The 19338-nt window shown below is 40.0% G+C and overlaps 1 protein-coding gene across 5 annotated transcripts in view; it reads right to left on the bottom strand.

The window, feature by feature from the left end:
• Positions 1-19338, bottom strand: part of cdkl5 (cyclin dependent kinase like 5) — a 44683-nt gene that overhangs the window by 14792 nt on the left and 10553 nt on the right. For all 5 annotated transcript variants that reach the window (XM_074619556.1, XM_074619573.1, XM_074619565.1 and 2 more), the window contains exons 4-12: positions 11263-11308; positions 11048-11184; positions 9387-9507; positions 9171-9230; positions 8175-8265; positions 4157-4259; positions 2326-2412; positions 1567-1647; positions 1273-1448 (exon numbers count right to left, since the gene is read on the bottom strand). In XM_074619556.1, coding sequence (XP_074475657.1) covers positions 1273-1448; positions 1567-1647; positions 2326-2412; positions 4157-4259; positions 8175-8265; positions 9171-9230; positions 9387-9507; positions 11048-11184; positions 11263-11308 — 902 coding nt within the window. The remainder of the gene's footprint in view (positions 1-1272; positions 1449-1566; positions 1648-2325; positions 2413-4156; positions 4260-8174; positions 8266-9170; positions 9231-9386; positions 9508-11047; positions 11185-11262; positions 11309-19338) is intronic.

Here is a 19338-nt window from a genome sequence, read left to right as displayed (position 1 = left end):
GACTTCGTTGCTCTGAGAATATCTATCGAATGTACAGTGGACGTTTGTGCAGAAATAAATGCTGCAGCTCCTCCAGACCAACAGAGGTTTCCCGTGTCTTGTGAAGTGACAGGGCTCTGCAACGAGTAACGTTATCATCTCCAACCGGGTGCCGGTGTCTTCCTCCGGCTTCAGTCGGAGACGATAACGTTTCTCTTCCTGCTTCAGCCCCGGAGGCTGAGGCAGGAAAAGCCAACACTAGGATCAGCAGTGATTCATGGAGAAACCTTCGTCTGGTCAGCTAACATTACTGCCAAGCAGCTGAAATATAGTGATATTGTGCTTTTAGCTGACGTGTGTCGCCTCACTGTTTTGAGCGATGCTCGTTCATGTCTATTTAGAGCGAGCAAGCGCGAGCCCGACGCTGACTTTCGTTGACTTAGCGGCCACAGGTGTCGCTGTTAACAAGCATTTCTGATTCTTACAAACAGTTCCTTTAAGTTGGAATAAATCTTTCTTTGGATGGGACATCCTCTCAGGACACAATGCTTCAAAACCATTTTCAAAACCAAAGCGGGGGGTCGCGAGATCCTCCCCCAGAAAAATTGAGTTTCAGAGACTTTGTTTCCTGCATCCTGGTGACTATTAAAGAATGAAAATAGCTAAAATAATAAGTAACAGCATTTGTATTGTAATTGGCCTACTTTTAATTTTACTTTCAATTCTCAGGAAAGAAAACTGAATAATTTGCCCGTCTGGTGTTGCTGTTGTCACCCCAACATGACAAGGGCAACACTGCGCTCTGAAACCCCTTATTTCCAATGGCTTGCGCCACGCTGTAAAAGAAAAAGGTTGAGAAAAAGAAGAAAAGCTGTGAAAATTGAAAAGGAAATAGAAAAGAAATACAGGTGAATTGTGGCCTCAGGAGCAAACCGGGAAAGGGCAATGAATAACGGGAGATTTCTGGGAAAATCGGGAGGCTTGGCAAGTTTGGCCATTGCACTGTAGCAAATTGCTATGCTTTATTCAATTTAAGTAATAAAAAACAACAACAGAAATTTCTAAAAGAAAGTCTGCAAACTGCTTTGAAGCAAGTGCCACTTAAAAGTCATATATATATATATTTTTTTGGTGAATTAGGGTCCCAGCTTATATAACATACTGTTTACTATATACCATCCATATCATCCAGAACCTAGTGCCCATGTTTACTAAGTGGAATTAAAAAATGTCGTAACATGACTGCATGTACAATAGAAGCTGTGACAGAAAGTAGAAATAAAGGAGTCTGACCTTGTGGGAACTGTGTTCTCTCCATGATGGTGTGTTTTCCTCTTGGAGGAGCGCGGTGGGTTGGGAGACGTAGGAGGAGGCCTCTCTCTCTCGGCCTGCCTCAGAGGCTGGAAGGCCGGATGGTTCAAACTCTGCTCGGTCAGAAAACGCTCAGTCGGGTTCAGCAGCAACAGGCTCTGATGGGAAAATGTTTATCCATACAAATGTTAATTATTGACCAATATAAGTGGATAGATTAAAGATGGATATCACAACATATTCCATTATATAGATCTAGAGTTTGAGTAGTTTCACCTTCATCAGATCCAACATCAAAACACTCAAGATGCCTTGGTACCGTCTCTCCAAAGTCTGAGGATGAGTAACTGAGGGAAACTGGCACACACACAAACACGTGCACGCGCACGCACGCACGCACGCACGCACGCACGCACGCACGCACGCACGCACGCACGCACACACACACACACACACACACACACACACACACACACACACACACACACACACACACACACACACACACACACACACACACACACACACACACACACACACACACACACACACACACACACACACACACACACACACACTGGATCAAATTCGTATCGAAACTTTTGTGTATTGAAAATAACTGTTAGGATTTCCAACATGCAGTAGATGTTCCTGCCAGTAAAAACTAGCTCTCAGTTGAAATCACACAGAAACCTATCACTAAATAAACTACCAAATCACACACACTCACACACAAAGTCTTGCTCGTCCTTCTGGGACATTTTCTCTTGCTGCTAAACTGAACACCAACCACCTATCTCATGAGTCATAGCAATCCACTCAGTCATGGTGCTGGGAACACTGCCACAAGAGAGAGAGACAGAGAGAGAGAGAGAGAGAGAGAGAGAGAGAAGGAGACAGAGCTGCAGAGAGAAGTAAAGGAGGTAAAATCAAGGAGGAGGAGGAGGAGGAGGAGGAGGAGGAGGAGGAGGAGGAGGATGAGGAGGAGGAGAAAGAAGAAGACTATAGAAAGGATAAGAGAGAAACGTTTCCTACCCTGATTCCATGAAAGCGAGGGTTGTTGTAGAAGAGTTTCATCTGCTCTGCAGGAAGTGGCCCCAAAACCTTCTGAATGGTGAAGAGCTGGAGGTAAACATAACATGATGCAGCATCACAGTTATCACTCCTGCAATATGTCAGTTGTTTTTACTATATGAATATTGAGCATCAAAGTTCATTCTTGACGTTGGAAACAGCAGCTGACTAAACACTCTCACCTCAGGGTCCATTTAATTCAATTCAATTTCGATTTTGATGTTGATTTCGGGTTCGATCCCCGGCTTGTCGAAGTGTCTTTGAGCAAGACACTTAACCCCAAATTTCTCCCGAAGGCTGTACCATCGGTGTGTGAATGAGTTCTTAGACTAGATCCTGATGGGCAGGTTGGCAGGTTGTCTCTGCCATCAGTGTATGGATGTGTGTGTGAATGAGTGAATGCTGACATGTAGTGTAAAGCGCTTTGAGAGGTCGGAAGACTACAACAGCGCAATATAAATGCAAGTCCATTTACCATTTATCTCGAGATGCTTTTCATATAGAGCAGGTCGAGACCGTACTCTATAATTTAGAGACCCAACAAAAGAACCCCCATGAGCATGCACTGTTATGCACACATTTAGAGGTGAGGACTGCTGTTTCCATCGTCAAGAATAAACCTTTAGTCACAACTTTTAAAGGAACAGTGTGTTACATTTTCAGGGATCTATTAGCAGAAATGGAATATAATATTAATAAGCATGTTTTCATGAGTGTATAATCACCTGAAACTAAGAACTGTTGCGTCTTCGTTAGCTTAGAATGAGCCCTTCATGTCTACATAGGGAGCGGGTCCTCTTCACGGAGTCCGCCATGTTGCTCCGCCATATTTCTACAGTAGCCCAGAACGGACAAACCAAACACTGACTCTAGAGAGGGCCTTTCACGTTTTTACATTACCTGAAGACCACTGTAGTTCTCCGACACGCTTGTGAAACTGAGCCGCGGAGTGCAAAACCGTGGTACCGCCAGCCGCCGTCTGATTTTTGTTGCTCTTAAAGTGGTGTTATTATGGCAAAGATGTCCTCTGAGCGACGCGAACCGTGTTACCACTGTTTTGCACTTGGGGGCTCACGTTAGAGCAGTCTTGGAAAGGGAGGAGTGAGCGGAGGGGAACTCAGTTGGTTGCAATCTGCAACCACACCACTAGATGCAAATCCTACACACTACACCTTTAAGTCAACATGGACAACAAGTCCTTAAAGTGTTCAAAAAAGGACATTTTAACATCTACGGTGCATTTCCATGACAACTAGCCAAACTCTACCTGATGATGTAGATCATGTGAGACAATCAAACATCTACTGAATTGACCTTGAGGTGATTTTTTTGTCAACTATGTGGATATTGCTTATTTAAACACCCAGCAGTTACAGAGCAACATCAGCATTCATTTGTAGTGTTTGTGTCCACCTGAAGTCCAATATTCACTCTCCTTTTGGCTCGGCTTTGCTCTCCACCAACTCCTATAGGACGTGTAACTGTCCCTTTAAGCTGCTAAATGCTCCACTATGTTCACCAGCTGCTAAAAACAGCTGCAAAAGTAAACCAAAACAGTCTTTCTAGTCAAGATGTTGGGTCCAAAGACCTGTGATTTTCATCTCACACGGATTCACAACACTGTTAAATGCTCCCTTTAAAATTAGTATTTTATTAAATTAGAAAAATAATATTCCAAGCCCAAATTCGCCAGGTACAGAGGAGCCATTTATTTTGTCTGAACAACTCCATACTAAAGATATGAGATAAAGAGGGGTAAGTCTACAAACGGCGGACTGACTTCATCACCAACCTGATCTATCTCACTCTCCCCTGGAAACAAGGGCTGTCCGTCACTCAGCTCCCCGAGGATACACCCCACCGACCACATGTCCACCGCCTTTCCATAGGGAGCCCTGAGACGGAGAGAGAAAACATTATTTAGAGATGATTATGAGTATGGTGGTTTATGGTGATGATGTTATCAGTGGTGGGGATATTGCAGTAAAACAAAAGGACGGATGCTGTGTTTCTGATGGAGACGCTCATAAAGAAGATGGTCATTTCTGAGGGAACGGAGCTGAGGAGTCTGGTGAGAAATGGCGAGAGATCTGGCAGCAGAGAAGCAGAGGAGCGGTGGTGTTGGAGGGAGAGAGTATTTGAGTGGGCGGCATTCAAACGCTGTCTCAATAAATGTTCCAGGGCATTTACTAAATCAGGCTACAGCAGAGAGGCTAGATGACGTTCAGCCGTCTCAGAGCTAGAACGGACATTCAATGCAGCAAAAGGCATCAAAAACAACATAAGAAGCAAAAAGAACTGCGAAACAGAGATTTGGTCTCAGGGTAAACGGTGTGTGCACGATGGTTTATGTCATAATGTTGAAGCAGGTGAATCATCGCCTCTTTTAACCCAAAAAGAAACACCCAACAAAGGTGAACACAGAAATGACACAAAATGGTTTATGGGACCTTGTGCACAAGAACACACACACACACACAAATAATATAGCTCTTAAATAATCATAATAAATAAAACAAAATTAATAAAATAAAATACTTAAAAGCTTACCAGATGGGTGATTTTTTTTTTTTTTTTTTAAACATCAACTTCCACAAACTCTGTGAACCTTTTCATATATATGAAATATCCAAATTTGGTGAAATTTTTCAGATAAACTGAAGTATTACGTGTTCCTCTATAGCTTGAGATAACCTCTTAATATATATAAACAAATGAAAAACAAACAAACACTGGATTTATCTAAAAATCTAAAATTTAGCTCATGAAACTTGATGATTTGGAGACATGTGATTACACTGACAGTGACATTATGTTAGATGTGAATGGACACATAACTGTAAAGCTGTACTGCAAGTAAGGTGATGCATTAGGAATGACAACCAAGAGCAGAGTATTCTTATTGGAGTAACTTCCTGTAACTCTCTCATGGAGCCCTGGAGGTTTGTTGAACCCAGCTGCTAAAACTATTATGTGGCATATTTTAGTGTGTCAAACAACTTATGACACTTTCTCATACTAGAGATGCACTAATCTAAAATGTCAGATCATTCTAGACGAGAGTTGCAAAATTCCACGAATATCCAAAGTGGAAACTTTCCAGTGGAATGTACATTTGTCTTTAAAAGGTGAGATATAAGGATGCAGATTTACCTCATTGTTTTACATACATCTTTTGTTAACAACTCTCAATTCCCTAATTATCCAACTAGACAGGCTGAGAATCTTCATCTTCCTGTATAAAACATCCCGTGGTCAGTTTTCTATCACATTTCGTGGAGTTATCTTATGGAATGAAAATGTGCATTTAATGGATTCCTCTGCGTCATTGTCTTTGTATAAAAAGAGATTTAGAAATGCTTTGCTGACAAAAACATCTGATTTGGAAAAAAATGATCACTCTTAGAAATTGTAAATATGGCAATTACTCCTGCTTCTTTGTATTTGTTTGTTTGAACTTTACACCTATTACCTATTGTATGTCTTTTGGGTGTGTTTTTTATATAAGTCATTATAGGTCTCTACCACACCCTCACATTCATTTTTACATTCCTTTCATGTGAATTGTATTTTATTGTAACTAGCAAGTTAACTGATGGGGAAAGGCAGGCTACTTTGAACATTTTAGCTGACAATGTGGGCTGTGTGCAAACTTAGGGTTTAAATTTAGCAACTCATTTATAAAAGAAATGTTTTACAATAAAGAATGAATGGAAATAATGTAGATTAATTAAAAATCCCCAATTAGCTGCAGCTCAATCAAGCTATGTCCCACATGCTAACAGCTATCTAGCAAACTAGCAGAAGGTGTTCACAAGTTATAACATGTGTACTTTGCTTTAGGTTACTATCTACTCATAAAACATATCAAATATATTCACTCCAGTAATATAATCCATCTCACATGAAAGCAGTAGCAGTGCAGTAGTGTTGGCAGCAGTGTGGGCTGCACATGTGATGGGAGGATGCACTGTGCATGCAGAGGGTTGTAACTTTACTGAATTCCTATTTAACTATTTAAATTCAATTCAATTAAATGGGCATACTTTTAACCAAAACATGACATGAGACCTAGTTTTGCTTTTTTTACTGTGTATTTTCCCCCTAACAAGTTCACTACTAGAAGGTACGATTTTTAAATTGAAACTAGAATTGAAATTACAGAAACACTTCTGTCAGATCTATTACCATTGTAACTTTAATGAAACGGCACACATCAGAGTGAAGAGTTTTCTACAAAATGTACATTTATTCTTCTTTCATACATTTTGCAACCTCATCAACATGTATGTATTTCAATGTAACAACACAAGTGCAAGGTATGGGGCAAAACAAGTCTTAAAGTCGCATCTTAATGAACTTGGGTCAGTTGGGTCATGTAAAAAGAAAAGAAAATGTATTACCACTTTTCTGAATTTTTAAATATGCAATTTGTGTCATCTCATGCTAATTTTGTGCAAAACTAAAAGCTTTCTACAGCAAGACAGGAGTGACAGGAGCAAGTGGGTATTTCTTTAATCTTCTTTTTATTTTGCTTAGTAGATTTTGAATATTTGCTGCATACACAAGGCCTTTAAAACATCTTACTTTGTAAATAAATATACATTTCCCAAATTATATAAGTTTCATATTACACAAAATGACTAAGGATCTTGTATCTGGTTGGACTGTCACATACAGTATATTACTTACATGTTTCATTTAGTCAAATTTATATATATATTTTTTCCATATGGATAAACACATTAGCTGTAAAATTCAGCCTGACCCATTTGGGATCAGTTTATAATGACTGGCACACTGGTGGGTCGCTTTATTTACAGTTCCTTTGGTATCACTTACTCTCATTCAGTCGTGGCAGGCCGTTGATTCAACTCAAGTTTTTAGTGCCACAGAAATCCTTGGCCTCATGTTACCTTACATAAAATTATCTTAATGACTTCTTGATCACAGTGACTTTGCTAGATTTTGAATTTGGGAAAATGAGAGCACTGGCACTGGATGATATTAGAAACACTATTGTGTCCCTGTTTGATACAATCTTATACAAAAGTACTGGGTAACACTTCATTTTACAGGTCCCCAAATTTCATGGTAATTAGGTGATAATTAGCAAGTAACCTATTTGAAATTTCTTTGGAATTACTGCCAAATTACCCCAATATTTACTTCAATATTTATAAAAAATTACTTTATTATGAACATTATTTAATAATTATATGCTAGAATAGCATACAATGGTTAAAATAAGGCCCTTGCGCTGCTCGTCATCGGAGGTGGAAAACCAAAACTAATAGAAGACACTTCTGATCAGGCACAAATCTCCCCATTGTGTGACTTATTGTTACACAAATGTAACCCGGTAGCTAATGTAACGATTCAGGGAGTTTTTTAAGAAATTTCAAAATAAGTTATTTGCTAATTATTATCTATTTATCAGCAGACATGGAAATAAAGCATATCAATTAACTTTGTATTCTTTTCCTGGAAATGTATTAAATAAAGTACCAGCTATTGGGAAATAGTGGAAAATAATCATTAAATAATGTTTCTAATAAAGTAATTTTCAATACATTTTGAGGTAAATATTGGGGTAATTTGGCAGTAATTCCAAAGAAATTTCAAATAGGTTACTTGCTATTTATCAGCTAATTACCATGAAATTTGCAGACCTGTAAAATGAAGTGTTACCAAATACTGGTGCTCTGAGAAGATCAAAAACTAAATGCTGGGAATAATTTGTGACAGCCAACAGAGGTCCCTTTCTCTTTCTCATGTAGTCTCCTACACACGCACAGAGAGCGACTCACCCCAGCAGCAGCTCAGGCGAGCGGTACCACCTTGTAGCCACATACTCAGTGTAATTGGCATCTGTTCCTTCAGACAGGTTACGAGCGAAACCTGGAAATGAATCCATCACACAGACACTGATACTGTACTTTAGACATCCAGCACTCTGTGATAAATATAAATGGCTCATTAGTAAGAATAAAGTGCAATCAACACTCGAACCGTTTGGACGGCTACAGTAACAACATGGCCATCGTCCCATGTGACCAGACTCTAATGAGTTATGTCACTGCAGGCGGGCTGAGATCGCTCTTTAGATAACTGGTGTACAGAGAGTCCATTTTAAGCATGAAAAATCACAATAAACACAACGCCAGCTCCAACAGTGAATAACAAACAAATCTCGCCCCAGCTGACTCAGAGGGATTGCATTAGAAAAGATTATGCAAAGCTAACTGACCGTGGGATTTTGCAAATACTCAAACAAATAATATACCTGGGAGACTGTAAAATTAAAGAAACTATGCAGTATCAATTTAATTTATTAGTATTTTAAAGGGGAAAAAGGTGCCTGACTTTCTTCAAATATAACTTTGGCAGATTAATTGTGCTAACAACCACGGGAGGACGTTTTATAGAGCTGGTTGGCTGCTTCCCAGTGGCAGAATTGATCCTCACAACTTACAAGGTGACAAATTAACGGTGGGATTTTTCACAGAGGACTGAGCCCAAGAAACTAAAACTGGCAAATTGAAATCGCAGATATAACTGCAAAGAAAAGAAATCACAGATAATTTGACAGCATTGTGATGATTCTGCACATACAGCAGAATGTCTAATAAATCACCAGGTAAAGCTGATTCACTCTGCTGAATAAATACCGTGATTTTACAAGTAATTATTTTTATTTGACAAGGCAAACATGCAAGAGAGTGCACGGTTTTACGGCATTGCACCTCTCAACAACTCATCGTGACAATATGGCTGCCGTAAAGAAACAGAGGGAGAAGACTCACCAAAGTCACAGAGTTTGAGAACATCCTCGGAGCTGATGAGGAGGTTCTCCGGCTTGATATCTGCAAGAGAGATGCAGACATATGCGGAAATTTACTGTTATGAAACATAAAAACATGACCCTTGTTTGACATGAAAAAAATCTGATTTTGAGACTCAACACCGGGAAACATGACATTGATATTGTTACAGTAGAGACATAAAGATGAACTCCTCACCTCTGTGTACTATATCATTGGTGTGACACCAGTTGATGGCTTTGATGAGCTGGTAGATGTAGCTGCGGACTTTATCAGGCGGTGCACCGTTTGGCAGCTCCTCTAGTAGCTCTAGCATGTTCTGCAAACCACAAGAAAGAGCTACATGTAGGACGTGTGTCTGTGAGTTTAAAGAGGACATATTATGCTTTTGTCCATTTCCCCTTTCCTTTAGTGTGTTTTACAGTTTTTTGTGAATGTGAAATGTCTGCAAAGTTACACAGCCCAAAGGGAGTTCCTGTCCCCCACAGAAACACTGCTCCTGAACTGCCTGAAACGCCCTGAAGTCCTGCCTTTTCTTCCGTAACGTGGTGATGTCACCAAGTAACACATTTGCAAAATACCTGCCTAGCCAACACATTCTCACTCCCAACTCGTCAAATACCGCCGCTTGGACAGTGCCCCTCGGCAGCAGAGACCGACCCACAGGGTACTCCTCTTGCGTTACTTTTGGACGGACCGGGGACGTGTCAATATACGCTTGCTCCATGCATAGTGTCCTTTCAAAATAAACTCCCGTTTTCACAGGAAGTTAGGTTTAGAGAACACGATTACTTAGGTAGGGTTAGGAAACGGTCATGGTTGATGTAAACTTCACTGACTAGCGACTTACGTGACTCACGGCACTGACAATACCAACGAGTCACATGACTAGACTGACTTGACAAAATAAGTCAAAGTTACTTTTAGTTTCACACGGGACACGAACAGCGGTGTCCGGGTTGAAAGTCTTGTCTGTTTGACTCATCCACCTCCCCTCCCTCCCTCTCGCCCATCCGGAATGGACTCTCACGCTATTAATACTACGTCGCTTTCTCCAACCGTCGAATAACGCCGCAGCTGGGTTTACATTGGAGTTAGTTAAAAGCCTGGTTTGTCACATACTGTTGCTAAAGGGTGCCTCTGTGCGTTGGTTTCCAATGCCGAGGGGTACTTGCCAAACGGCAGTACTCGACGAGTTGGGAGTGAAAACGGGTTGACCTAGCGGCTAGTTTGGCCCTCAGACAAAGCTAGTTAGAGCGGAGCTGGAGCAGAGTCCGAAGAGTTTGGTTTGGTTGACCAATCAGAGCAGACTGGGCTTTTAAAAGTGAGCTTTTCAGACAGAGGATGAAAAGAGTTGCTGCAGCACAGCCAGCATGAGAAAAATTAAGTATTTTTTGAACATGAAAGCATGAAAAATGTTCTAGTAGAAACCCTAAATACAAGTATGCACCTGAAAATGAGCATAGTAGGTCCTCTTTAACTGTTTGGCTTGGTGAAAACATGCTTTAAAATATGAATGTTGTTGACCTTTGTCCTAGATATTTCTTACAGTGGGGATTCATCTCTTTAAACCCTGACCCAGGAGAGCGAGAGGGGACACCATGCTAAAATGACTAGAGTACAGTATGAAAATAAAACCTGTCATGAAATAAACACTTGGCTGGATACCCTGGCAACACAGTGGGGAATACCATTATTCACCAACAGCATAGTTCATATGTTGCCATGGTGATGCTTTTTTATGTTTAACTGAGCAGTCTCAACATCCTGAAACTTGGAGCCTAGATACAGCAGAGAGTGGAGATGTGTAGTGTAAGAATGAATGTGTGCATAGCATGAAATAATAATGTTGAGCTGACCCTCTCGACGTATTCAAAGACGAGGTAGAGTTTCCCCCTCCTGCGAAAAGCCTCCTTCAGCTCCACGATGTTGTCCTGCTTCAACGTCCGAAGCATCTTCAGCTCCCGAAGCGTCGTCTCCTTGACCTCCTCATTTTCTGAAATTAAAGAGAAAGAAATGATACCGCCATCCCTTTTTCTCTCCCCCCTTTTTTCTACCTCCCTCCCTAACTCACCCTCGCTGTCTTTGAACTTCTTAATGGCCACCAGCTCATTGGTTTCCTGTGAACATACGAGGACGTGAATTGTGTTAAGACGAAAGAAAACAACTTATTGAGTTTACACAACTGAAATTTGAAATTTCCTGGAACAAATATGAAGAAATGTTCAAAATAGGTCAAGTCGTTTGGCTGAAAAGTGAGTTTTTCTTATCATACTATATCTAGTCTTTGGGCACATGATGGGACGACTGTTTCTGCCATAGACTCCTTTATATTTTAGGAAAAAACAGTATAGTCCCATGTGCTCAAATACTAGATATAATATGATAAGAAAATGTCTGTATCTCAGAAACAACACGGAGCACAATCAAGTATTTGGTATCTACGAACTCATAACAAGTTGAATATCAAATATATGCACACATATACATATGGAAAACATTTGATAAACACAATGTTTCATTTTTCAAAAATCCTGACTTTGACTATTAATAAAAGTGTGTTTTTTTTTATGTGATCTAAACATTTCAAAGTTGTACTGTTACTGTAGATACTTGCCCAACGTATGGCCGTAACAAATTCAATTCAAGACTTTTGACCAACAAATGTGGCAATTTTCTTTATCATACTAAATACAGTCTTTGGGCACAAACAAAGGCCTCAGTGACTTCCTGCGATAGACAGAAACAAAGATGCATCGAACATTAAAATGGTGGAAAAGACAAATGAGAGAAACGGTGAAGGTATTTAAATTAATTTCCTGCCCACTCTTAACATGAAAAAAAAAATATGTGTGCCCAAGTTGCCGGCAGTGCCAACACATGCTGTGTGCTCTCATTTCCATTATTTTACCACAGGGCATTCACACATACAAAGGAAACCCAGCTCAACCTTGGCATAGTTAATATGCATCGTAGGTCTCCTTCAGCTTCTTGCAGGTTGCTTGATTGACCTTGCTGGATTTTACAAGCTGGTGTGGTTGCAGAGATTTATCGCTTTGATTCAAAGGCTTAGCTGCGGCTTCAGACATCAAGTACGTATGTACAGCTTTACTGGCAAACAATTAAAGGGTAGGTTTTGTTGCAGCTTTTCACAGGTCAAGATGATCATTTCTGGGCTTCAAAAAACATCAGATATGTTTCTGCAAACAGGACACTCATAATAATAATCGCACATGTCTTCGTATACTCTTTATCAGGTTTTATTGGATTTATTTCTACTCGCTACATCCATGCTGGAATCGGGAAATTGGGCAAAATACAGTGAACACAACCAGATAGAAATCATGCGTTCACCACCTTTTTTTCAGTGGATTATATAAAGAAATACCAGGCTTTATCGTGAGCTCCTTATTACTATAAATAAGATTTATAACAGGTGATGAAGGCCAAAAAGATTACCCCACTGGACTGTGTTTAAACCCAGTGAGAAAATGCAACAAAAAGGGAAATGTTCTCAGAACTAAAGCAACTGAAGGGATTGAGCTACACATGTTTATAACAGATGATGGGAGTCAACACTTTAATGCCATGTCTCAGAGTACATACAGTAACTAGCAGTCTGCTCAGAGCCCTGGACTGTGATGGGTTTTGCCAAGAAACTGGTGAGGAAGAAACATCTGGTTTAAGGTCAGATTATTCTGTGTTTGTGGGAATTTTTTGATGAAAAGTGTATAAAGCTATTAACCTCAACAAATGAAGAGGGAGTCTGAAGGCTTTGGATGGATAATGCATCATACACATTGCACTGCAGGCATGTAACATTGTGAGCTTTGTCATCTAATATCTGGCAGCAGCTATTTTATACATGCTTCTAATACTGAGATACTGAGTGGGGTCTTTGGGTGGACCAATCATTGCTTTACACCTATGCAACATTCCTGTTTCTCTGTGCATAGTATCGCTTGTTTTATTTTGAAAGACCAACTTGTCCTGACGTTTCAGTTCCTGTCCTCCTTGATTAGTTCCACCTGTCCCTCGTTAGCCCTGCTGCTGCTCACCTGTTCCCACTTCCCCATTAGTCACATTGTTTTCCAGCAAGTTGTGTTAAAGGGACTATATGTAAGTTTTTACACGTATAAAGGTGTTTTCATTGTTTTTTATTGCCAATGTGTGAACAGGTTGTAACCTAACCTAAAGAAATTAGACCTTCCGCGACTTTCTGGGTTTCCTTTATCAGCCTGTAGACTGCTTTTAATGCCAAGAATGCGGGCCGGTTTGTCTGGGAGAATCTAACGGGTGTGATGTCATGCACGCTAGCGAGTGCCTTTAGTTTCAGCTCCGCTTCAGGAGAGAGTTAGTTTAGCTTTGAAAATATCAAGGGAATATACAGTGGAAGTTGCAGTTAGTCCAAAAATGCGTCTTGTTGCGCTGCTGCTGAGTGAAGTGACGGAGGTTAACTGTGGAGCGAGTAACGGTATAGACTCCGGCCCAGGAGACCAAAATTACGGTGTCTCCCCTGTGCCTTCTGACCACGGTCGGGAGGCTGAAACAGGAAAAGTTAACACTTAGGATTGACATCCGCCGGGCCTTCGATTCATGGAGGGACCTTCATTTTGGTAAGCTAACATTAAAGCCAAGCAGGTGAAATATATAGTGATATTGTGCTTTTAGCTGTCAATCACGCTCAGTCTTGTGTGTGTCGCCTCACTGTTTTGACCGATGCTCACTCGTGTCTACATAGTGCGAGCACAAGCGCGAGCAACAGGACGCTGACTATCGTTGACTTAACGGCCACAGGTGTCGCTATTAACAAGCAATTTCTGATTCTTACAGAGTCCCTTTAAATTCTCAATTATGTGAAATGGGAACATATTTGCCCACATCATGATTAAATGAGGAAACCCGTCTATTAGGTGTTAATTTTGGACCCTGATGAGGCTGGAGTGGGTGACGACAGCGGTCCAGAGAGAATCACACCCTCTGTCTCTACTCTCATGTTCCTCTATTGTCCTTTTGTTTACGGAGGGTCAGACACCAGGCGGCCTCAGTGTCACGCGGTGAAGAGCCGCTAACAGCGCTCCGCTCACACATAGCCAATTGTTTAGCTAAACACACTTTTTTTTATTCAACGTTGTCTCAACATGAGAGACGAATGAAATGAAACAACATGGATTTACAGCTCTGACTTACACTTAATCCTCAGAGTAAAGTTACAGTTTTCAGTGAAGGGAAGTACATCTGAATAGATTTACTGTGTTTACCAGGCAAAATCAAAAACACACATACAGCACATGTGACATTTCAAGCTCCGTGACAGAACGTTGCAATGTGCTGATGATGCTTGTGCTCATGTGTGGCTTCTCTGACCTCCTGATTTACCTTTTTGAGCCACTGTTAAGTCAGCACACCTAAAAATAGCCTCAGCCTTGCTAATTTTCTGCTGATGACATGAGCAGTCCCAGATTATCATAAAAGAGTAAAACTGGAACGTTTCACATCAGCCATGAATGGTTTACCGTATACCAAGGCATAATAAATGCAAAAAAAAAAAAGGCCACCATAGACTGAACTGTAGATGTGGTGTTGTTGCTGCACCTATAAATTATTTATAAATTATAAATTGCAAATACCCGCCCGTTCTGGTACACTCAAACGCAAACATGCATACACAGTGTGGTTTTTACTTGAATAACCAGTACCTTTTTGTTGTTTCGTTAAATTCAAGAAAAGAAATGGAAATCAAATCGTGACATGATATATCTTCACTAATTAATTTGGAAGTGATTATCGAGGGGTGGGCGATATATACAGAGAGACGATATGCATTTGTCAATGTTGGATTTAAGTATTTTGCATCAATGTGGTGAAGTTTCTTGTTTTGTCAGGTATTTAATTTACTGGATTAGACGAAAACAGACATTTCCATCTGGTTATTTTTTCCATTAACAGTTTCTCAATTTGGCAAAAAAAATTGAACTCAAGGTCCACTTACTAACTTTTCCAGAAAATTCTCGATACTTCAATGTTTGATATACAAAATGACCACACCACTGACCCTATGCTCTTCAAAGAGATAGTCAAGATCAAACTGTGACAAAACAGAAGCAACTAACAATTACTTTCATCACTAACATCTTATATCAGTATTTGTTTCTGATAATAATCCAGAATATTTTTTTTAATGACTATAGTAACTATAGAGCCCACGTTGATGTCCTCAGACTGTGTACATTATTTTATCAACAGTCAAAAACCACAAAAGATATACAACTTTAAAAGAAAATCAAGCAAACCCCATGTTTTTACTTGACAAACTGCTTAAACAATTAATCAATAAATATCAAAGAGTCAGTTATTAATTTCCTGTTGTTCAACTACCGGTCGGGTAATTAATTAACATCAATAGAGCGTAGAGATAATGTAAAGGGGCAGCAGGAAACACTGGCTAGCGTGTAGGTTGAGCTATTGTCGCTCCCAACACACAAATTCAAGATAACACATAAGCCTCCACATACACACACCCACATACGCTAATAAAACACTTCCATAAAGTGGCAGAACATTGCACACAAACGCGAGCACATATTTGCTCGGCTAATTAAATGTTCCATCAAAAGCATACTGTACTGTAAAGTATACATAATTTATACAGGGACACCCATTTATAATGCATTTCATTTCTTGGTAGTACAGTTAGTCTCTTCTGAGTCACCTGGTGCCGATGACTCCCTCAGACACTTATATGCAGGTCTGCTGTCGACTCCTAACAGGGTGACCCATTTACCGTCGGCATAGTCTCCACGTTCAATACCTCCCCCTGCATTTCCTCCTCTCCATCACACTCTGCCACCCTTTTCTCTTTTGCCCTGCTTCCAGCTGAGAAAAGCAAAAATAACTGCTCTCTCACAGCAACGCTAAAACGCTTTTATTGCCATGGTCTGAGTCTCTACATGTGAAAATGAATCCCTGACTTCTGTTATATAAGTGTTAAAACATGTCACTTCTTAGTAACTTGGTGCAACAGAAAGGATTTAACATGACAACACTTTGACAGCTGGCATCTAAATTTTTATGAAATGGAGATTCACTGGGAACCAAATTCATGGTCCAATGAAGTCAAAAGGAGATTGAGACGGAAAAATTAACAATTAATGTCATTGGCTTTGGGTTATCTATGCTATGCAAGAACATATTGCGGTTCAGCCACATTATACACACAGTTTGTCATTTCTTTAATGACTGAGTCGCCCTACTTGTTGGTTCTTTCTCCCAGACTCTCTGCTTTCATTTTTCACGCAGTAGTTGAATGAAAGTAGAAGCTGCTGTCTCTTCCGCTCTTATCAAAATAACCTGTTAGCTATTGCTTACAAATAACAATCAGCAAGGTCATTAAATGGGGCGTTATCACTGGTTATAAGCCCTATGAAGGTCAGTAGGGCCCTGCTACAACCAGTAGTCCATTTTGTCATCTATTCATATCAGATTCACATGGTCGATCAGTGAAAGAAGGACTAAAAGAAGACGACAGCGCCCTCTAGATCCGATGGTAATTATGCAACCCGATATCACGTCAAAGCGTGTGATCGACCCGCCTGTCCACCAGAAGATAGCGGGTCAGTGTCACGTTTTGCCTCGCTGAGACATGAATATTACACACCTGCATTAACGTGCAGTACCAGCAGGGGGCAACAAAGCCACTGATTTAGGCTCAGGCAAGAAAACCACAGTTAAGTTAAAGAAATACGTCAGGGTTGGGCTTGAAATAAGTACGTGAACTAAGTAAAACATGTACGGAAACAACGTAATGTCAGTGCGGAAAATGTGTTACAAAACATGTGACAAACGTCACTAATGTAACTTACAAAAAAAAACACCGGTCTCGCAAAATAAAACTGCACCTTAATGCAGACGTGTAATATTCACGCCTCAGCGAGGCAAAACGTGATACTGACACGCTTTCATCCAGTGGACAGGCAGGTCTATTACACGCTTTGCGGTGAGACTTGGCTGCATTATGAAAGGAACAAAAGCGTGAAACCAACGTGTAGGTGCACTTTGTGTTCACAAGCATTAAGTTTTCATTCAGTTTTAAAACCTAGTTATTTTAAGCCAAAACACGATGTTTTTCCCTAAACTGAACTAAGTGGTTTTGTTGCGTAAACCTAATGAAGTTGTAGTTTTGTTGCCTAAACATAAAGAAGTTGTTTGTGTTCAAAACGTAACATTTCATTCAGTTTTACAACATTTTAAAACATGTTGCTTTTAAGTTTCGCTTTCACTTTTACAACGTAGTAGGCCCCTACTGACCTACATCTATGGTGCTTATAGCGAGCAATAACGCCCATTTAATGGCCTGATGAGTCAAATCGGTTCATATATTTGTTCCTTTCTAAACTAGTGTTGATAGAGAGAACATTTGTCTCACAAATTCTGCTTTTAACTTTAAACAAAGACCTTAATCAGAGCACAAATACTTCAGCGTTCCCTACAAAACAGACAGAGACAACAGAAATGCGACTTTCACAGTCAGTTGCATTTTAACACGTCCGATAATGCGGATTGTCCTTTATAGTTTATCTTTTATCTGCCTCTGCTGGTGTTGCAACTTCCTCTCTAACCATCATGTTCGGTCATTTTGTTCATGCCTCCAGAATGCAGGCGTTTGCATATTTAGAGTCTCACTCAATGTAGATAATTTATGGCTCATTTAAAATTTTCATGAAGCGTATAGCCTTAAAACGAAAGAAACATGCACAAATGGCACGAGGGACCACAGGGCAAACACCAACAGTACTCCATAATGAATCAGCCCAGTTTAGTTTCATTCGTCTGTCATACAATGTATGCAGTAACAACCGAGATTTGTTTGCTATCAGGTACATCTTTGAGCTTCTACACTAAGGCTGTCCTCGACCAAAGACATTCTTAGTCGACAAACACTCAACACTAACAATTAGTTGATTTAATCGACAGATCTTTCCCACAAAGAATCACACAAAAGCGGCACTTTAAATTTTGTGTTTACCAGAGATGTGCTCATAAATTTCTTGGAAATGATTGACTAAAGGAATCTGAGTCGACTAAGACCAAAACCATTAGTCGACTAATAGACTAAGAGGGAGCAGCCCTATTCACGCTACTTCATTTTCACTTAAAATTGACCAAAACTGAAATACTCTAAATCCTCTCTGAGAAACACGTTAGGATAGCAGCAGCATTGAACATGTAAAAAAGGCCTTTCTCCTCTCTTGTTGACTCGGCTGCGACTGTCTCTCCTCCCACAGTCATCCTCTCTCGCTCTGCGTGTGCAGTGAGGTGTTTTTCACAAATATATTATGTTCATAAATGTGCTGACAGAAGGAATGATACAAGATGAGACTAAAAATATGTAATTCTATGCAGTCAAAGCACAACGTGTTGCTTTATCCACTGAGATGAATCTTCACTACAAGACAGTTTTGATAAATGCAGCTCAATGTGGCTTAGTTTGATTCAGTTTAGAAGAGTATTTCCACAAGTGAGAAATCTAGTTTTAGCTATATAGGTAAAAAGCGATACAGCGTGGGTCTATGACACTCAATGCTTTGCAAGAAACATAAGTTTCAGGTTGAGTGAGTAGTTCAAGTTTAACTAAATTATTCTGAGAATATGTAGGTATGCTCATGAATTGTCACATAGACTCTATAATCTGTTAAACATCTATAGACAAAGCTAAACAGTCGAATTGTTGAATCTCAACCTATAAACTGTTGCAATGTTACAAATACTCTATAAACTATTTGTAGGCGGACTACTTAAGTTTCTATCTTACATTTTCTTTAATCGACATAGTGAGGACATTTTGTTAATTATCTGCCAAGTCATAAAATGTTGATATTGAATGTGTCAACAAAATCTTCACTGGCAACATATTTCATTTGTTTTCCCTACAGTATCTAATCTTGCAATACAATATCCACTCGTAGCAACTAGGGGCGTAGATGCGTGGGGATGGGGGACATACGTCTCCCTCACTTTTATAGTTTCAGGTTGATTTTCTCACTGAAGTCTCTCTGAATATTCTTCTCTTACTATTCAGCCTCCACAATTCACATGAGCGAACATCTGAGTTGATCAAAATGTTGACACCAATTTGAGCAAAACGAGCAGC

Source organism: Sebastes fasciatus, chromosome 2 (assembly GCF_043250625.1).
Source record: "Sebastes fasciatus isolate fSebFas1 chromosome 2, fSebFas1.pri, whole genome shotgun sequence".
Lineage (NCBI taxonomy): Eukaryota > Metazoa > Chordata > Actinopteri > Perciformes > Sebastidae > Sebastes > Sebastes fasciatus.
This window is presented reverse-complemented; position numbering and strand designations above follow the sequence as displayed.